General features: G+C 37.9%; 1 protein-coding gene across 1 annotated transcript in view; it reads right to left on the bottom strand.

Moving 5' to 3' along the window:
* Window positions 1-22,307, bottom strand: part of LOC126469858 (ATP-dependent DNA helicase Q5-like) — a 305,319-nt gene that overhangs the window by 137,898 nt on the left and 145,114 nt on the right. Inside the window, exons 4-6 of the mRNA XM_050097166.1 lie at window positions 15,947-16,123; window positions 3,483-3,668; window positions 1,468-1,573 (exon numbers count right to left, since the gene is read on the bottom strand). Coding sequence (XP_049953123.1) covers window positions 1,468-1,573; window positions 3,483-3,668; window positions 15,947-16,123 — 469 coding nt within the window. The remainder of the gene's footprint in view (window positions 1-1,467; window positions 1,574-3,482; window positions 3,669-15,946; window positions 16,124-22,307) is intronic.

Here is a 22,307-nt window from a genome sequence, read left to right as displayed (position 1 = left end):
GACAAAGATCCAGATATTTGTTGGCTGGAAAGACCTATAAAGTCTATGTGGAAGTGCTCCTCTTACCCTTTCTGGCCCACTGGTTGTATAGCAGGTGACTTTGCCACTGGGGGAAAGATTTGGTGGCTTGTTGTGCAGCTGCAGGAGAAGGAGAGGTGGATGCTACCATTATACTGGGCAATTTCACTACGGCAAGTCTGTGAGCCAGGTGCTTCATGGAGCAAGACGTACAAGAACGGAGTTTAAGCAGTTGCTGGGCTAGAGAATCACAGTTGGTCTCCAGAAACAAAGTACCATTATGTAAGCAAGAGCAGGACTTTACATAGCCTGCAATTGAATCAACAGATTTCTGAATAATAACTGGATTAACTGTATTAAAAGACTGACCTCCTTCAAGGTGAGACACCACGAGGAACCAAGGTGCATCTCGGAGAGTCACTGAATTGCTAGCCTCATGCCATTTACATTTATTATGCGTAGACTGAGATGAAGACTGGCTCATTGCAAAAAAAAATCCCCCATGATTGCCAGTCTCTCTGATGGTGTTCACCTTCCCCTCAGGGGGAGGGGGTGGGGGTGGGGTGGGGTTCATGGCCTTGGGTGATTGTTCACACATCAGGTCACAACTCCCCAACTCCAGACAGGGCGACTAATAGGGAATTGGGAAGGTAACAGCTCAGGCAGTCACCCCTACATGGGCCTGGACTGTGCCATGGTGTACGTGCGAACCCTAATGTCAACCCGGGGCTGGGAACTATGCATTACCCAACCCCCGTTATGCATCAAACATGTGGGCTGGTCTTCAGGAGTACACAGGGAGGAACAAGAAATAAAGAGAGACCTCAAACACTGAAGCAGAGAAAGGGGAAAGAGACGGAAAATGAAGACCAAAGGTAAAAACAGGAGGAGCTTTGTTCCTATGCCGGGCTACAGAAACTTCAGAACACATTCCCAAAAATACGTAAGAGATGTTGCAGCGGGAGAGGGGAGTGCGGTGGGAGAGGGGGCGCTACTGTGAGATATGGAAGACAGGAAATAAGATACTGGCCGAAGTAAAGCTGTGCACCCAGTTCCTGGGTCGTGTTTGGATAGCAGTTGCCCACAGAATGCAAAGGTCCAGAGTTCGAGTCTCAGTCTGGCACACAGTTCTTATCTACCACACAGTTTCATATTGGTGTGCATTCTGGGGTAATGCAGTGTCTTGTACACATAGATTTTTTTAATCATCATTCTCTGTCTGACAACTTTCATCCCATGGAAGTATGATTGATACTACTTATGGCCTGTAACATCAACTGTAAGTCACCTTTACATTATTGCTATATTATTCACTAAATGCTGTACTAAAAATAACACACACACACACACACACACACACACACACACACACACACACACGAGAGAGAGAGAGAGAGAGAGAGAGAGAGAGAGAGAGAGAGAGAGAGACTTTAAAATTAAGAAACAAACCTGCGTGGTAAGCCAGTGTCCGTATACCTCTTTTTGTGAGTACTGAAGCAACAGTTTCAGTTGCATCACGTGTTCTGCAGTAAATAATACCACATCCATTAGCAGCCTGCAAAACAAAAACAGATTAAACTAGCGGAAAAAATTTCTCCCTTTTCCATCTCACTCACTCAATGTTACAATTTTTAAAGTATGTAGTCCTAACAACTTGTGTGTGCATTCCTATGAGTACACATTCCTTTTGTGTGATTAACTATAACGAAATGAAGTCTGGTATGAATATATGTTTCACTGAAATGAATTCTTGTGAAACCTTGAATTTGGATCAAACAAAATTTTTGTAAAAAGAATTACAGTGACACAGCACGTTCATTCATAGATGAGGAAGTTCTGTAGCTGAAACAGAAGAAACTACTTCATGTTTTAACCTACTGGTAACGTTTGTGACCACAAGTAACACAGATTTTATGCTATGCATGAGAAACAATCACATATGTTTCAGATATGTATGTTTCATATTGGTGTCTGCATATTATTGTTTCCTAAAAACAGCACTTTCATAAGCTATAATGAGTTGTGACAACGATTTTCTTTTCAACACTATTGTACAGTTTGGTGTAAGAACAGAGTTATTAAAAATTACGGTGCAACAGTAAGCTAATCTTGTTGCTGAAGTAACACACAACCAATGACGATAAGCAGTGTTAAGACAACTTAAATTATTTGTGTCTGTAAGTCTCATGTCTCTAACATCCAATGTCAGAAGTGGTATTGCAACTACTGAATAAACCACAACCATGAAACAAGAGACAGTTTCTGCTATTCATGTGAAGAATCTACAAAAAATCAACAATGGAAACTAGTTATGAATTAAGTGCAACACAACGCACTGTTGTCATATTCTATGATGCCACCTATCCTGCATGTCATACAGCTGCAGCTCACCTAGAAGTTGAGACCAGCAAAGTAAAAAAGTGTGTGACTTTCTGAACTGACATTTGAAATTTTTTTACACAAGGACTGATTCAAAGATAGGTTTGTCTTCAGTGGCAAGGCAACATTAATTCAGTGGGAATGTCAAGTACCACAATATCAGGACCTGCAACACAGAAAACCTGCATGAAACAGTGGAGCATGAGAGAGATTTATCACAGGAGGATGTGGTTGTGCAGCAAACTCACAGGAAGTGTGAAGGCCCTTCTTTTTTAAACAGCATTGTGACACTGGCTTTACCTACCTGAATGTGTTAGAATGCCTTTATGCCACAACTAGAGGAAAATATTTTTCATTTTGTTTGTATCAACTGGATAGCACTCCTTCCCATTTACACCAGAATGTTCATGAAGACAGGAACTATATTGTAACAGAATGCTGTGAATGGTGACAAGGGATGAGTACCTCAACATCTGTTGAGTCATTTAGGGAACTCAATGCAGAATCTATAATATGTGAATGAACACCAAAAAACTGGACAAGTGTGAGCATGACTCTTGCTCTGAGAGTTCTGTACAAGCTTAATTATCTATATAAATAGTTAATCTATAGGTTTTGATGAGTGAGTTTGTGAGTATCAATATATGCAACATATACAGCTGTTAATTTTGACTCCATTAACTAAGAATCTTAAATTTGTTACTCCCACAAGGGATCACAGACCTTAGTATTTGACATAAATTTCAATTTGATACCTCTCCTTTCCTGAGAAAAGGGGGCCGTAACAGCCGGACTGACAGGAGGACAAGAAAGTGATGCCATAAGGGATTAATTTTTACCAATTGAGATATAGAACCCTCAAAACAAAAATAAATGTTTCTAGTGGTGCCTATGCAAACATCATGGAGAGATTTTAAAATAATAAACAATGCACCTACGAACACAGTCATTTATCTCCACGTGGTGTTGTGAATGGTGTATGTCATTCCATAAATAATAAATTGCTTTACCTTTTTACTATCATTTTAAAATAATCCTGATTACTAATTTTTTTTATCTGAAATGCAAATATGTCTATAAATTACCTTAATAGATGGTGCACTGTCAGTATACAGGCAGCCCATCACAAAATCCTTTAAATTTTCATATGGATCATCTTTTATTTGACTTTTGAAGACGACATCATAGAATAAATTCTCTCTAAAACATGGAGTTTTGAAAGTTGCAACTGGTTCATGGAGTTTGAGTTGCTTGAAAATGTCTTCAACTACCTGTGACAAAGATACATTGAAAGCAGTAGTAAGTTATGCAATAATTTATAGCACAACAGAAAAAAGAAAAGAAAGAAAAATGATTGTCATACTATACACCAAAAACATACAATGACATAGTGTACTTTACTTTGGACATTACTGTACTTAAAGGCAGCTAATTGAAGATAACTCACTAAAGTCAAGAACACAGCACTGATTGTCAATCGATCAGCCCCCATTTGACACGAGTTTCTGTCACAGCAGTGACACAACGTGTAAGGGGAGACACCTCAGTGATCCACTGTTTTACTTCTGTAGGAAAATAGGATCTGATATCAGTCTCTTAAATTTCTTAGGCACCCACATGCCCTGTTTGTGGTATCAACTGATACCACGCAGAGTGGATCATTCCATTATATCAAGTTTGCAGTAGTGGCTCTGTAGGTTACCACGAGAGGCAGTCACGTGCGACCGCTTCCACAGATTGCCAGTTGCCTAAGGGACACACCCCCTTGGATTAGTGCTGTCAGCACCACACATCACACCAATAAGAAGCCGCTGCAAGGAGCCTCCTGTCTTAAGCGTTCAGACTGTGGTGATCAGCTCGAGTGTTTTGGCTACAGCGTTCCAGTCTCCAGAGCCGTCAGTCTTCGGCCTGTGCCCGAACTCAGCTTAGTTGATATAGAGTAGCAAGTACAAGTGTAATAGACTCAGACCTCTGCTTGTTTCAGTCACTGATGAAAGTTCAAGTAGGACTTCTTGTTAGTAACAATACCTATACATACCTCAGGCATCTGTATTTATCTGTATTTATATCAGGACAGTCAATGGAATCATTGTAACAAGATAAGAATGCAAGTGAATGTGGTTTTCAGTCTACATTTTCAGCCATAGAACCCAATACCATCCAAACAAGAAACAACGTTGTTACCCAAACGCTATCCTACAACTGCCTGTTGTGAACTACAGTGCCTGACAAAACTGAAACATCCCAAATGTGGTTTTCAATCTACATTTTCTGCCATAGAACCCAATACCATCCAAACAAGAAACAACATTGTTACCCAAACGCTATCCTACAACTGCCTATTGTGAACTACAGTGCCTGACAAAACTGAAACATCCCAAATGGAAAGAGGAAATGAAATGAAACGAAACTTCATGGGCTGAGAGGATATGTGATGTTAGCTAAGAGATTACAAAACTGATTCAGATTGACAAAGAATGCGGCAGTATGAGCCTACTTATCAGTATGATGTTGACATGGATCCATGCACTGATTTGATTGGGAAGAGTGTCATAAAGCTGGTGTATCCTCTCCTGGAGCAAGGGGGCCTACATCTGGTCATTGATATCCCAGATACTGGCAACAAGGATGGAACTGACTCCCGGGATGATCCCACACATGTTCTATCAAGGCACAGATCTGGGATCTTGCTGGCCACGGGAGTACCTCAACATCATGCAGACAGTTCACAGAGACGTGTTTCATTTCGACAAGCATTGTTCTTTTGAGAAATGGCACCATGATACTGCCATAAGAGAGGTAACACGTGGACGCAAGATGTCCGTGATGTATTGCTGTGCTGTCAGAGTTCTCTTCGTCACTAACAGTCGTGACCTGAAGTCAGGTCCAATGGTTCCCCACACTATGATGCCAGGTTTTGACTGTTCCAAGATGGCCGCCGAGTAAGTGACGCCAGAAACCATTTCCAGAAAGTTAAGTGATTTAGACAGGAATATAATTTAGTTTAACGCTGACAACAAATTAAATACGTGCATTAGTGTATCGTTTAGTCTTGCCGTTAAAGGTTTGACTTTTATTTGCGTATTTTTTCAGAAAACACGAAAAGATCGTAACTTCGCGAAGTCGTGCTTAGGCTTAAATTTTGTAAACGTGTTTGTTTCTTGTTTCAAGGTAATTTAACTAGTTTCTCGGTAACAAATAAGTAAACTACCGTAAATAGCGTATAACTTCATTGTTTTAATACAGATTTCAGAAAAACAGCGTAACTTTTTATCAGAAACTTGCCTATATACATTTGTTTATAGGCCTAATTCTCGTAACGTTTTTGGAGAATCAAAGTTAAAGTATCTCGTTTAATTGTCCTTTTTTTCATTCCATCGAGTGAAATATATAATAAATAGCGTATACCTTCATTGTTTTAATACAGATCTCAGAAAAACAGCGGAATTTTAAATCAGAAACTTGCTTATATACATTTGTGAATAGACTTAATTCTTGTAACGTCTTTTTTGATTTTCGGTAATTTAATTGATTTATTCTAGCTAAGGTATTATTTTTGCCATGAGTGAGAAGTGCCTGACTTGCCGTAGAATTGTTAGTTCCGGGGTTTGGTGTGATGGATGCAGTAGCTTTTTTCACTGGGGGGACTGCAGTGGTGTGGGTGTTGGGAAAGTGGATCAGGCTCATCAGTGGTTATGTAGGATTTGCAGCAGAGATAGGAAGATAGTGGAACAGGAGGGGAAAATTGCTGCCCTTCAGGCTGAGCTAGATCAGGCTGAGCTATATCAGGCTAGGGAAGATCTGGACAGGTTAAGAAGGGAGAAGGGCAAAGAGAGGTGGGAAGTGGCAACAGGTAGCAGAAGGAACAGGCCTAGAACTAAGTCTGACAGTTTTGTGGTGAATGTCAAAAATAAGTTTGACCTGTTGCTTCAGTTAGAAACTGATGAGCCTCAAGCAGAGGTAGGTGTAGACAGGACACAACAAACTTTCAATAGGAAATTGAAAAAGAATGTAGGAAAGTCATCGAAAAGGAAGAAAGTTTTGTTGTTAGGCAGTTCTCATGCCAGAGGTGTAGGCAAACTTCTGCAGGAGGAATTAGGATCAGAATACCAGGTCACAAATTTTTTCAAACCAAGTGCTAGTCTGGATCAGGTGACAGAGGATTTAAGTTCACTCTGTAAAGGATTTACCAGGGAAGACACCGTGGTTATTGTGGGAGGGCCAGGGAACAGCATCGACAGAGATCCTGGGTACAGTATAGAGTGTGACCTGGTAAAGATTGCGTCGGCATCGAGACACACCAATGTTGAATTTGTATCTGTCCTGAGACGCCATGACCGGCCTCATTTGAACTCTTCTGTTGGGAGAGTTAATTTGGAGTTGGAACGGCTGCTTGTGTCGGGTGCGGGGGCTCATATTGGTGTGGTTCCTGTTGATTATCTCAGTAGGTGGGACTATACCAGGCATGGCCTACATCTCAACAGGAAAGGGAAGGGGAAACTGGCTGGGGTAATAGCAGGAAATTTAAGGGGGGGAGGCACTGCCATGAATGGTAAAATACCAGTGGTTACAGGTGTTGGAGCAGCACCTTTTATAGGATAGGTAAGACAGAAAGATGTCAAGTTCTACGAGAGGTCAGGATTGAAACAAATCTTCAGTTTAGGAAAGAAATTCAACAGCACAATTCTAGCACATTGGATCACCAATCACAGCTATCAATTACAAATTTTCACCAATCACCAGAAATTTTATCTCCACCAAGTTGTATCTCAGTCCTAGGTAATTGCATTGATGAACTAAAGTCACCCAACCCAATTGACATAATCTGCCTCTCTGAACACCATGTGACCACTGGTATAGGAACTAGGCCTAAGCACAATGAGAAACTCAGACAGGAGAGTACTGCAAATGTTAGAATAAGGAAAGGTTCTCATAAAAGTATAATTAAAAATAATGTAAGTATATTTCATCAAAATATTGGGAGTTTAAAGAATAAAGTAGATGAGCTTCTTGTTTGTTTGGAAGATTTAGAAGCTGAGAATGAAATAGATATACTATGCCTGTCTGAGCATCACATTGTTACTGATATGGATAAGGTAAATGTAAGTGGTTATAAGCTCTCTGCGCATGTAATGAGAGAAAATATGGAGAAAGGAGGAGTTGCCATATATGTCAAAAGTTATCATTGTGCAAAAAGTATAGAAACAAAAAAGTTTTGTGTAGAGAAACATATAGAAGCATGTGCCTGTGAGCTTAAATTAAATAAAGGCACATTTATAATTGTAACTGTATATAGGTCCCCATCAGGAAATTTTCATCTATTTCTGAAAAATTTGGACTCCTTGTTGTGCTATCTGTCAGACAGGGGGAAGCAAATTATTATTTGTGGGGACTTCAATGTAGATTCTCTGAAAGAGGGTAATAGGAAAAATGACCTTGAAGTATTACTCGGTTCTTTCAATTTGACACCCGTTATTGATTTTCCTACTCGGGTGGTAAAGGATAGCAGCTCACTGATAGATAACTTCTTTATAGACCAAGATAAGTTTAACCAGATAAATGCTCAGCCTGTTGAGAATGGTCTTTCTGATCATGGTGCACAGCTAGTTACAATATATGACATAGCTCCATTCAGCAATACTAAACAGTCCTCCAAAGTAGTACGTTCAGTCAACAATTTAACAATTGCAAATTTCAGGGAAAGCCTACAGCAGTTAGACTGGAATGAGGTGTACCGTGAACCTGATGCCAATTTAAAATATAATTTATTTCATGACATTTTTGTAAATGCATTTGAAAATTGCTTCCCCAAGAAAATAGTTAAATATACTCGTAAGAAACCTTGTAACAAACCATGGCTTACTAAGGGTATAAAAATATCTTGTAACTGGAAAAGGGAAATGTATCTGACAGCAAGAAAGAGTAGTCACCCAGAAACTATCAAAAATTATAAAAACTACTGTGTTATATTAAGAAAAGTTATTAAAAAATCCAGGAGTATGTGTATCATGTCTGAAATCAGCAACTCTGATAATAAAATTAAAACAATTTGGAATATTATTAAAAGAGAAACAGGTCAACCAAGAGCAGAGGAAGACAGTATTACCATCAAATTGAATGAAAACTTTACAAACAAAAAGTCAGAAGTTGAAAATATTTTTAATAATCATTTTCTAAATGTTGTGGATATAGTAGGATCCAGGTGTTCATTAGAAGATGCTAGGCTGTTAATGGAAGAGGCCATACCTATGCAATTTGATACAATTGAAATCTCACCCACTTCTCCCTCTGAAATTAGGAAAATAATAAACTTGCTTAAAAGCAAAAACTCACATGGAATTGATGGCATTTCCAGCAAAATACTAAAAGCTTGTTCTCAACAGATAAGTAAGATTCTCAGCCACCTGTGTAATAGCTCTCTGGAACAGGGCATTTTCCCTGATAGACTGAAATATGCTATTGTTATACCTTTGCATAAAAAGGGGGATAGATCTGATGTCAACAATTACCGTCCGATCTCCCTTCTAACAGCTTTATCCAAAATTTTTGAGAAAGTAATGTATTCAAGAGTAGCTTCACATATCTGTAAAAATGAAGTACTAACAAAATGTCAGTTTGGTTTCCAGAAAGGTTTTTCAACAGAAAATGCCATATATGCTTTCACCAGTCAAATTTTGAATGATCTGAATAACCGAACACCACCCATTGGGATTTTTTGTGATCTCTCAAAGGCTTTTGATTGTGTAAATCATGAAATTCTGCTAGAGAAGCTCAAGTATTGTGGCATGAGTGGGACAGTGCACAAATGGTTTAATTCGTACCTAACTGGAAGAGTGCAGAAAGTTGAAATAAGTAGTTCTCGTAACATGCAAAGATCAGCACATTCCTCAAACTGGGGAACTATCAAGAATGGGGTTCCACAAGGGTCAGTCTTGGGTCATTTGTTGTTCTTATTATATATTAATGACTTGCCATTCTATATTCATGAAGAGGCAAAGTTAGTTCTCTTCGCTGCTGATACAAGTATAGTAATCACACCTGAGAAACAAGAATTAACTGATGAAATTGTCAATACTGTCTTTCAGAAAATTACTAAGTGGTTCCTTGTAAACGGACTCTCACTGAATTTTGATAAGACACAGTACATACAGTTCCGTACAGTGAATGGTATGATGCCATTAATAAATAGAGACCTTAATCAGAAGCATATAGCTAAGGTAGAATATTCCAAATTTTTAGGTGTGTCCATTGATGAGAGATTAAATTGGAAGAAACACATTGATGATCTGCTGAAACGTTTGAGTTCAGCTACTTATGCAATAAGGGTCATTGCAAATTTTGGTGATAAACATCTTAGTAAATTAGCTTACTACGCCTATTTCCACTCATTGCTTTCATATGGCATCATATTTTGGGGTAATTCATCACTGAGGAATAAAGTATTTATTGCACAAAAGCGTGTAATCAGAATAATAGCTGGAGTCCACCCAAGATCATCCTGCAGACATTTATTTAAGGATCTAGGGATATTCACAGTAGCTTCTCAGTATATATACTCTCTTATGAAATTTGTTATTAACAACCAAACCCAATTCAAAAGTAATAGCAGTGTGCATAACTACAATACTAGGAGAAAGGACGATCTTCACTACTCAAGATTAAATCTAACTTTGGCACAGAAAGGGGTGAATTATACTGGCACTAAAGTCTTTGGTCACTTACCAAATAGTATCAAAAGTCTGACAGATAACCAACAAGTATTTAAGAAGAAATTAAAAGAATTTCTGAATGACAACTCCTTCTACTCCATAGAGGAATTTTTAGATATAAATTAAGAAAAAAAATATTAAAAAAAAATAAAATAAAAAATAAATAAAAACAAAAAAACACAAAAAAATAAAGTTGTTATATTAACTTAAGTATGTTGTTAAATTAACCTAATTATGTCATGTTTTGGAAAATTCGACTCGTTCCACATCATTACGAAATATCGTATTCATGATCCATGGAACTAGTATTAATCTAATCTAATCTAATCTAATCTAATCTACACTGCTGTGCCTCTCTGGACCTCCCTGCGGGTTGCCACCATACTCATCGCCGACATTCATCAGCAGTCAATGCTTTCTGATCACGGCATCACTCCAAGCACAGCCATTTGTGTTGTGGTATATTTGTTACTATGGCTGCTGCTTATCTTCAACCAATAGTGTGGAATGACATAGAGTGTAGCGGGGAGTCTGTTACCTGTTATCAGATGACAGGCAAAGATGTAAGGGGATTACAATGTGCACAGTCCCCAATAGGGCAATCCAACCTTGTGGTGGTCAGACATGGTTGACTGGAACCTTGATGAGTATGTTTCTCCCAGTGTTCATGCTGTTCAACATTGGGGCACTGGCACATCTGGTTGCCCCAGAAATTTGGATTTTGCATATTATGATGAACTGGCCAAATGAAAACCCACTAAAAGGCTTCTTTCACTCAAGATCAGGCACTGATAATGCTGTCTCACAAAAGTATGTGGCATCTCCATGTCCTTCACAGTGATCACTCAACATCTGATGCTGTTCACACCCTTACACAGGGTGTTGCAAAAAGGTATGGCCAAACTTTCAGGAAACATTCTTCACACACAAAGAAAGAAAATGTGTTATGTGGACATGTTTCCGGGAACGCTTACTTTCCATGTTAGAGCTCATTTTATTACTTCTCTTCAAATCACATTAATCATGGAATGGAAACACACAGCAACAGAACGTACCAGCGTGACTTCTAACACTTTGTTACAGGAGATGTTCAAAATGTCCTCCGTTAGCGAGGATACATGCATCCACCCTCCGCCGTATGGAATCCCTGATGTGCTGGTGCAGCCCTGAAGAATGGCGTATTGTAGCACAGCCGTCCACAATACGAGCACGAAGAGTCTCTACATTTGGTACCGGGGTTGCGTAGACAAGAGCTTTCAAATGCCCCCATAAATGAAAGTCAAGAGGGTTGAGGTCAGGAGAGCGTGAAGGCCATGGAATTGGTCCGCCTCTACCAATCCATAGGTCACCGAATCCGTTGTTGAGAAGCATACGAACACTTCGACTGAAATGTGCAGGAGCTTCATCATGTTGTGTCATACTTGTAAAGGCACATGTTCTAGCAGCACAGGTAGAGTATCCCGTATGAAATCATGATAACGTGCTCCATTGAGCGTAGGTGGAAGAACATGGGGCCCAATCAAGACATCACCAACAATGCCTGCCCAAACGTTCACAGAAAATCTGTGTTGATGACGTGATTGCACAATTGCGTGCGGATTCTCGTCAGCCCACACATGTTGATTGTGAAAATTTACAATTTGATCACATTGGAATGAAGCCTCATCCGTAAAGAGAACATTTGCACTGAAATGAGGATTGACACATTGTTGAATGAACCATTCGCAGAAGTGCACCCGTGAAGGCCAATCAGCTGCTGATAGTGCCTGCACACGCTGTACATTGTACAGAAACAACTGGTTCTCCTGTAGCACTCTCCATACAGTGACGTGGTCAACGTTACCTTGTACAACAGCAACTTCTCTGATGCTGACATTAGGGTTATCGTCAACTGCACGAAGAATTGCCTCGTCCATTGCAGGTGTCCTCGTTGTTCTAGGTCTTCCCCAGTCGCGAGTCATAGGCTGGAATGTTCTGTGCTTCCTAAGACGCCGATCAATTACTTCGAACGTCTTCCTGTCGGGACACCTTCGTTCTGGAAATCTGTCTCGATACAAACGTACCGCGCCATGGCTATTGCCCTGTGCTAATCCATACATCAAATGGGCATCTGCCAACTCCGCATTTGTAAACATTGCACTGACTGCAAAACCACGTTCGTGATGAACAATAACCTGTTGATGCTACGTACTGATGTGCTTGATGCTAGTACTGTAGAGCAATGAGTTGCATGTCAACACAAGCACCGAAGTCAACATTGCCTTCCTTCAATTGGGCAAACTGGCAGTGAATCGAGGAAGTACAGTACATACTGACGAAACTAAAATGACCTCTAACATGGAAATTAAGCGTTTCCGGACACATGTCCACACAACATCTTTTCTTTATTTGTGTGTGAGGAATGTTTCCTGAAAGTTTGGCCGTACCTTTTTGTAACACCCTGTATACCCTGCCAGGCCTGATAACTATGTTAAAACATGACCAACGCTAATTTCCTCTGGTGGCTGTTCTGCCACATATAATTGCAACTCTAATCATTTATATATATGCTGATGGTGTGTATCTGTAAAAAGTTGGAGACTACATGGGGTTAATTGTCTGTAGAACACAAAAAGCACTGCAGTTAATGAGAAATTTCACTCTACAGTCACTGCTCATCTGCTGTCACCAACATCTTCTGTAATTTTAGTTTAAATATAGTGAAGAGAGACTCTGCTCACACTTATCAGAGTACAAACTACAAAATTTCAGTGCAAATTAAACACACTATACAATTTATATTAAAAATATAGGTCCTGGAGCATAAAAGAACTGATACTCCATTGCATCTGAAATCAATGTGGGTCCAATTATATATAAGGCTTAAGACTTACTCCCATCAAAAGTCATCACATTTTATTTTCCGCACCAACTGCAATCAAGTAGTTCAACTGACTTCACACAGCTTCAGTGATTATGGGAAGGTTAGGGATAAATGGTTTCAGTTAACAAGGCAAAGGCAGGCAAGTGAGTGTGTTAAACTTTACTTTGTAACCCAAGTAGTACCACTAACAGCTTCTAAAAATGGGTACTCATTCCGTCCACTGGCCACTCACAAGTTAATTCCATAACCCCTGAAACAAAGCAGATTACATCCAAAACCCACAAACTAGTACAACAGTTGTGTTCACCCATTAACGGTCTACCTATTATCTCACCCTATTAAACAAAATTTTTGTAAAAATCTAGTTATCTGTATCTGCACAACATTAGGTTACGGCATCAATATATTTCGTGAAATTTAATACCTTAAGCACTTTTATAGTTAAGACACATTAGGTGAAGTAACAACCAAAGTTTTTATCCAGGTATTGTTGCAAGAAGTCCTGCTGGTTCTTCCAAATTGAGCATGATAAAGCTCCCAGGTGTAACCGTGGTACATTATAAGGGTTACCAAGAAAATAAATATACAAAGCATGGAAACATATTTCTGAGTTATACATTTTTGTATTAACTTCATGTGTAGTTGGAATATACCTTTAGTTAACAGTAGATAACAAGTTAGAACTCTGTGTCTGTCCCAGATTTTAACTCAGACCCCCTGCAATGTCCTACAAATTACATCATCCAAGCACACCTCATGGACGGACTGAGAACTTCAATTTGTCACTGGGAAGAGCTCGTGGTGAGCTGAAGTTGTGAGATGGGCTGCAAGTCATGCTTCAATGGCATAATTGGTTGCCAACTTCCCACAAAAGGAAGTAAAGTAGAACCTCGCTAATCTGTTCCCTATGGGAGCAGAGGCATGGTTGGAATGCAATAAAGGTTGGATTGTCAAAGGAACACTTTTATTGACCCGTAACATTAAATACAGTGCTGTGGAACCTTAATTTTAAACTGGAAATACTGTCTGAAATATTGCTCCATGGCAAACCAGTACCAAAGTGAAACGAAAACGTCAACACACTAAAAACTTACATGAAGGTGTAATGCACAGCAATGCCTCTATTGTAAAATACGTCTGTATTTTATGGTAAGATGATGTTTCTTTGAGTGAAAGCATAGCAACTGTGCATGCCTTATTATAGTACAGTACTGACACATAGCTGACTGATTTTGTGCAGAAAAAGTTCTTGTACGAAGCATTTTGTAGTTGAAGTCAGACTCGTGAATGTTGTAAATCAGGGATCAGCTGGAGCTCTTTAATTAAGTTTTAAAATTTCTCAACAAATTCACTGGCAGCTGTTTCACCAGCAGACAGTTTCTCACTGGAATTAATTACATTTTGAATGCCATGTCATTTTTTCACTCCCTGTAAATTTTTCATTTTCATTGTCTCCATTAAATTTTTTGTACAAAAACAGTGCCTTTTGTTTTATTACTGATCCAGATGATGGAATTCTTTTTCTTCACTTCTGCTCAAACCACATCAATACATCATGTTTAGACTTTCACTTTTAGTGTTCTCCAAAGTCTTGCATATTTCCAGTTCTTTTTCGTCATCAATCATCATTGTGTGACTTACAAGAATTTTCCTAATTTTTCTCCAGTCTGTAACAGTTGTTACGCCAATCGTATCTCGCTTGTAATGGTTAGGAGAGACTTGCCTCTGTCTAACCTTACAAGCACTTTCAGTTGATCTACTACAGACAGCATCACATGTTTATATTTAGTTGGTGCTATAGTTTAGTTTTACACATATTAATATGTAGGAACAGTCACTAATTTATAAAACATGTGCATGCACAATAACACTTATTGATCAAGTTAGAAACATGTTATTTCATACTAAAACTGACTGAATTAAAACACATACCATCCGTCAACTGCCTGCTGATTCATACTGCAGATGAGGAATCAATGACAAGACCAAACAAACACCAGAAATGAGACGGTTGGACTAAGTGGGGAGACAGACCATCTAAGGTTGGATTAGTGAGGTTCCACTGTACATGTATTTGAATCTCAGTTTTGTGTACAATTCCAGTTTGTCACATACAATTATTGTAGCAAATATTCTGACCAGAGTAAAAGAATTAATCCTCATGTCATTTGTTACTTTTGCACACTCTTCAATGATATCTGCACATTTTGTGAGCCTGTGTACCAGATTTTTTCCTTCCATCACTGCAAAATTATCAGTCTCTTCTTTTAGTCACTTGTGGCTCTCAAACAACATGTCACATGCTAAATTCCTTCCATGCAGGTATTCCTTCCCCCCAGGGGAAAAAAAAACTGTATTACTTGAGATGCACATGTAGCTTAACAAATGGCACCTCTTTACTTCATTTTGACATGAGGGCTACAAAATATTTTTCTTGAACTAAGATGAACAAATGAGACAGCTTCCTTACTTCTTTGTGGAAACCTTTCTATGCATGTATTATGGTTCAACAATTTATACAATTTTACTAACTTAATAATAGATTTATCTGCCTCTAAAAGTGAGTTAGTCTTCGTGCCTGACTTCCATACATGAAGAACCCAGGTATAATTACTGGTAGTGCAAAACAATTTCAGGAGTACTTGAAATTGCTCCACTAAATATCTCAAGCACAGCTGAAGAGCTATTTAAGCAGCACTTATGGAAAACTAAAATTAATGGCCGGACAAGTGGTGTGTCTAGTACATTTTTTTTTAAATAATGCAGTCATGTGCTGCATTAGGGAAAATGGAAAAATTACAGTCTGCTGGCATCTACTGATTTCCTGAGATTGAGTATGGAGTTATTTTTATTTTATTTATTTTTTATTAGCAAAATTCCTTAATATGTGTTCTATATTGACCAAACTTCCCGACTTTTAGCAAGATGTTATAACCATTTATATAATTTCGAAGTATATATAGCACAATCTTCTTACCTTTTTACTTGCTGTTGCAGTAAGTGCAATCCATGGTATGTCTGGATATCTAGTACGCAACTGTCCAAGTTTAACATAGTCTGGACGAAAATCATGACCCCATTCACTCACACAGTGGGCCTCATCAACAACAATGTAAGACACCTTTTTCTTTTTAGAAAGATCCTCCATCAAATTCTGAAAAATTACACATTCATATACATCAAATAATTATGAAAGGAAGATAAGCAAAACTGTTGCTATGCTCTGAAGAGAATCATCAAACCAAGTCAGTTATATATGTCAGGTTTGAATTCCGTCCAAGTAATAAATCTGAGTGTCATCTTAAAAATTATAGCAGCATCATAGATATTACAAGCAATTATTTGCTTTTCAAATAATTTAAACTGAAAAGCTGTGTTTTTCAATCATGAAAGCTACAGACAGTGCTTAGATCAATAATTTTGCTACTAAATGAAATTCAGTTTACTTCTCAGCTAAAGAGCAATTAAAAATTGTTTTAAATAATTGACTGTGGAAGTGACACAATATGTGGCTGCTAGCTCAAAAGATGCACTTGCAAATTAAATCCGCAACATACGATAGCTAGCAACAAAAATGGCTACAAACATGAAACTGTGAATACAGTGATAAAATATTTAATCAACTGAACAGGGGGGATGATTTTAATTACAAAGAATTTTTAAGAACTGGATGCCTTTATTGGTAATATTCCATAGTAGATAGCGAGAACACTACAGAAACATGGAATCAATGCAAGCTTCTCCACAAAAAATAATTACAGTAAATAAAAAGAGACAAATTTTGGATATATGGAGTGTATACTGTCACAGCCCATCTGCACAAAATAAGAGTCATGCATGAAGTACTGAAACACTACCAACCTACATAAACCAAAAAGTGTAGCCAGATGTAACTATGAATAAAAACATGAACAATGAACACATAAGGGTAATAAAAGACTTTAGAAAGACATCACCCTTCTGTAACACCACCCCCTCACTTGCAGCTGACACAGTTTATTTATTTTTATTTTGGATCCTCTTCTTGTACAAACATACATTATTTTTCTGAGCAGAGAACAATTAAAATATCATGTAATTTATATAATCAAATTCAGAATCCAAACAAAGTAGTAGAAGCTGATTTTAAAATTCTGTTGAGGTTATATTTGTAAAATAAGCTAAGCACATGCTTAATTTATGTAGATGTTAGGCGTGTGAGGAAAAATAATGAGACTGGCAGCACTTTTTGTGATCTGCGATGCTGTGTTGTCCTACTTGCATAGACTGGGTTTGTTAATCCCTTCCGGAAGCTCAGTTTGAGTTTCAGCTCTGTACAGCCACCAGTGAAGATGTTTTTAGTTGTGTGTTACGAAAATGAAATAATGGAATTCAGAACAATATGCAATCAAGCTTTGTCTAAAATTTGGGGAATCCATGAGTGTTGCCTTTGCAAAGTTAGAACAGGTCCATGGGGGACATTCCTTACCAAGAGCACAAGCTTTTTGCTCAGATTCAGTATTATGTTGTTTTCCAGTGTTCAAAAAACTTTTATATTTATGTTAATTACTTCATTTGCAATTTTAACTGCTTGTTTTTAACACTTGAGATTTATCCTGTTGCTTTAAGATTTCTTGTTTCCAGGCCTGCAGCCCTGAAATAATTGCCTTTTTGAAACTCTTAGTTCGGCTATGTGCCGTTTTGGTTTAAAGGTGTTATTAAATTACAATAAATTAAAATTTTGAGTGAACCTGACTGACACCTTATTTGGCCCTTTCCACAATACGAATCACCTGCTCTGCCCAGCAGGTTTAGTGGGAGTTTCAGCAATATTTTTAAGCATTCTTCATTACTAGATGAGCATTCTGATAGTAAAGGGTAAATGGCCTTTCAGACCATCATGCACAAATTTTAACACTACAAGGTTTTTGTACTCAAACAAATGTTATATGTGATTAGAAACTATGTAGTAAAGCTAATCCAATGGCAATAAAGAGTTTTTTAAACCTCGTTAAGGAACAAGAATGGGAGGATGTTTATAGTGCCGATAACATAGATGACAAATATAATGCTTTCCTTAACACATTTCTCATTCTCTTTGAGAGTTGCTTTCCATTAGAACATTCTAAACAGGGTACTAGCAGTAAATGGCAGCCAGGTTGGCTGACTAGTGAGATAAGGATATCATGTAGAACAAAGAGGGAATCACACTGAAATGATAGATGTGGTCACAATCAAGCTACAGTAGCCCATTACAAACAGTACCTATTGTAAGGTGCTTAAAAAGGTTATTAGGAAGGCAAAGAGTATGTGATATGCAAATAGGATAGCTAATTTACAGGATAAAATTAAAAACATATAGTCAACTGTGAAGCAAATGTCTGTTCAGCAGCACAAGGTCGACAATATAAAGTCAGTTCATAATAAAAATATTTCTGTTACTAGTAAGTCAGATATATGTGAAGTATTTAACAATTATTTTCTGAGCATTCCCAGTGAATCAAATAAAAACTTACTTTCTACAGGGAATCATGTAATTGTCTTGGAAAGTGCTTTTCTGAGATTGATGTCTGAAATACTCTTCTGTGATATTGACAAGGGAAAAATTGAGTCAATAATTAAATCACTGAAGACTAAGGACTATCAGGATTTGAAGGAGTGCCTAGCAGAATATTGAAGTACTATGCTACATATGTTAGCCCTGCACTTAGTCATATTAGTAATTTTTAAGAGTGGTGAGTTTCCTGAACAATTGAAGTACTCAGTAGTAAAGCCGCTTTATTAGGATAATAATGTAGACACTTTTAGGCCTATTTCTATGTCATCAGTGTTTGCTACAGTTATTGAAAAGGCTGGGTATGTAAGGATAATTGATCATTTTGTATCACATAATATGCTATCAAATGTGCTGTTCAGCTTTAGAAGTGGTTTAACAACTGAAAATGCAATGTCCTCTTTTCTCTGTGAGGTATTGGATGGATTAAACAAAAAGTTCTGAACACTAGGCATCTTTTTTGATTTAACTAAGGGCTTTGATTGAGCTAACCACAAAAGATTGCTCCAGAAGTTGGACCATTATGGAATACGGGAGTTGCTCACAACTGGTTCACTTCTTACTTTAAGAACAGACAGCAAAAGGTCATTATTCACAGTGTGGAGAATGTCTGTCATGTGGGGTCTGAGTGCGGAACAGTCAAATGAGTGGAGGGGGGGAGGGGGTGCCTGCCCCGGCCACTCATGTTCCTTATTTATATAAATCATATGCCCTCTAATATTACAGTTAATTCTAAAATATTTCTGTTTGCTGGTGACACTAGCTTGGTAGTAAAGGATGTTGTGTGCAACATTGGCTCTGTTTCAGATAGTGCAGTTCATGACGATAAGTTCATGGCTTGTAGAAAATAAACTAATGCTAATCACAGTAAGACTCAGTTTTTACAGTTTATAATAAACAATTCAACAAAACCCATCATTTTGATTTCACAGAATGGGCATATGATTAGTGAAACTGAATAGTTCAAAACTGCTGTGGAAAGCCCACATCCAGGATCTTGTTAAAAGACTTAATGCTGCCATTTTTGCTATTCAAACAGTATCTGGAGTAAGTGGGCCAAACATATCATTTTAGAATGGGAAGGGTTACCCTAAAATATAATACCATACAATGTAGGATATATACGTAGTTTTAATGTGAAACTGACTTACAAGCCATATATGTCATTAAACAAGATTTAGGAGCCGTATGACCCAAGAAAAGGCCTTCACATGAACCTTGAGGTTTCAGCTTTTCACAGCGTATAAGGACAGTAAGAACTAAACAGAGCATTTTTTCTATTGCTTGTTTGTCAATATGTTTCAACATTTTAGAGTTACAGGTCTTCAAATCAAGGAATTTTACTAACAAAATTTCATTTGATGTGTAAATACTGATAATACACAAGGAAATAAAGCCAGTGTCATTCCTGGAATGTCAGTTATGACAATCATGAGGAACTCACCAGTTTCCCTCCCCACATCTCATTACGACGCAGCCTGCTTCCAATGAAAGAAATGATGTAGCTGAAAAGATACAGAGCAAAGATATGTTTTGTGATGAGAAGAAACTCAGTCATGGTGTTGGTGATGGTCACGAAGCATCAACCAGAAGAATGCCAAGTTTATCAAACGTTGACATTTACAACAAATTACAGCCATTTTGGCATAGGGAAGCACTGCTTACAATGAACATGTGACTCTGGTATTCGCCAAGGAACTAGTGAACATTTGATGCTACATCCAGAATATCATTCAGCATATTCTGTTGCTTTTTCTCATCTGTCATGCAAATAATTTTTCCTACAGACCAATACTTGTGCACAAACTTCTCAGATTACCCAGCATATTGTCCAGTGTGAAGAAAACTTCATTTGAGTGGGACCGTTTCTTCAGGACGTTCATACTTCATTTTTGACCAGTATAATAATAATAATAATAATAATAATAATAATAATAAATCCCGTGGAGACCCAGGAAAAGACTAGGCCTTCGGTACGTTCTGCCAGTCGTACAAGGCGACGAAAAGAACAAACCACTAATAGGGCTAACCCCCCTTTTAGTGTGATTAGTTGGTTCAGGACAGAACTAATGAAGCCTCGGACAAGCACTGTCATGGTGGGGGACGACGCTTGAACCTTATGCCCGTCAACAATGGTAACGACACTGCTAGCCACACGGAAAATGATTTAAATCCAAATAGAGGTGTTTTGCAGGATGTGCTTCCTGCCACCACTCTAGAATGAAAACAAACGCAGAGGATGATATGGTCAGATGAAGTTAACTGACACCTCATGTTCTGTTATTACCAAGCAACAAACTTTGGAACCAGCACAACTGGATACAGATCACAAGTATACGCAAAATTTATTACCAGATACCCAGAATTAAAATTTTTAACAGAACAACGACTACCTGATCAGATCCGTGTAATAATAAAAAATAACAGGATACCCCAGTCAGAATTAGAAAACATCAAACAACAATTACAACAAATACTGGAACAAAATAATGTGCAATCAGAAGAAGAAGAAGAAAATACAGTAATGGACTCAAACATCCAAGAGCGAACACACAAGGAACACCACGCATCAATTAAACAATCAGAGGAAAATGAAATCTTAAGACAGCCACCAGAACAAGCACAAATAGAACATGAAGTGACACACATGTTAGATATAGAAGAAAAATTTCAGCTAACATATATAGAATACAAAGACACAAATACAGACATTAGACCATTCTTGCATAGACCACCAAATAGCCGACAAGTCGAAACAACAATAACAACCATCAACACAATCATACACAACAAAATAAATGAAAATACAACTATGGAAGAGTTACAACTACTGGTTTATATAGGAGCACTCACCACACTAAATATACACATTAGGCAGAGATCAGAACAAACCACGACACAGAAGAAACCCACAAAACCAGCATGGCAACACCGGCTACATATCAGAATAGAAAAACTGAGAAAAGACATCGGACAGCTAACACAATTTATAAGAAATGAAATATCAGACAAAAACGAAAAAGGTTAGGTAAAATCTCACAACAAGAAGCGATAGAGCAGTTAGATGAAAAGAAGCAGAAATTACAAGCATTTTCCAAACGACTTAGAAGATACAAAGAAAGTGAAAATAGAAGGAAACAAAACCAAACATTCAACACAAACCAAAAGAAATTATATCAGACAATAGATAACACACACATTAAAATAGACAACCCACCAAACATAACAGACATGGAACACTTCTGGAGCAACATATGGTCAAACCCGGTACAACGTAACAGTGGATACAAGCAGAAACAGAGACATACAAGATGATACCACAAATGCCTGAAGTGATAATTTTGCAACATGAAGTCACCTGAGCAATTAATCCTACGCACAATTGGAAAGCCCCTGGAAAAGATAAAATAGCAAATTTCTGGCTAAAGAAGTTCACCTCAACACATTCACATCTAACTAAATTATTTAACAGTTACATTGTAGACCCATACACATTCCCTGATACACTTACACATGGAATAACTTATCTGAAACCTAAAGATCAAGCAGACACAGCAAACCCAGCAAAATATCGCCCCATAACATGCCTACCAACAATATACAAAATATTAACTTCAGTCATTACACAGAAATTAATGACACATACAACACAGAACAAAATTATAAATGAAGAACAAAAAGGCTGTTGCAAAGGAGCATAAGGATGTAAAGAGCAACTGATAATAGATGCAGAGGTGACATATCAAGCTAAAACTAAACAAAGGTCGCTACACTACGCATACATTGATTACCGAAAAGCTTTTGA

The sequence above is a fragment of the Schistocerca serialis genome, chromosome 3 (assembly GCF_023864345.2).
Source record: "Schistocerca serialis cubense isolate TAMUIC-IGC-003099 chromosome 3, iqSchSeri2.2, whole genome shotgun sequence".
In the NCBI taxonomy this organism is placed as follows: domain Eukaryota; kingdom Metazoa; phylum Arthropoda; class Insecta; order Orthoptera; family Acrididae; genus Schistocerca; species Schistocerca serialis.
The sequence above is the reverse complement of the archived record's forward strand: the minus strand, read 5'-3'. Positions and strand labels throughout refer to the sequence as shown.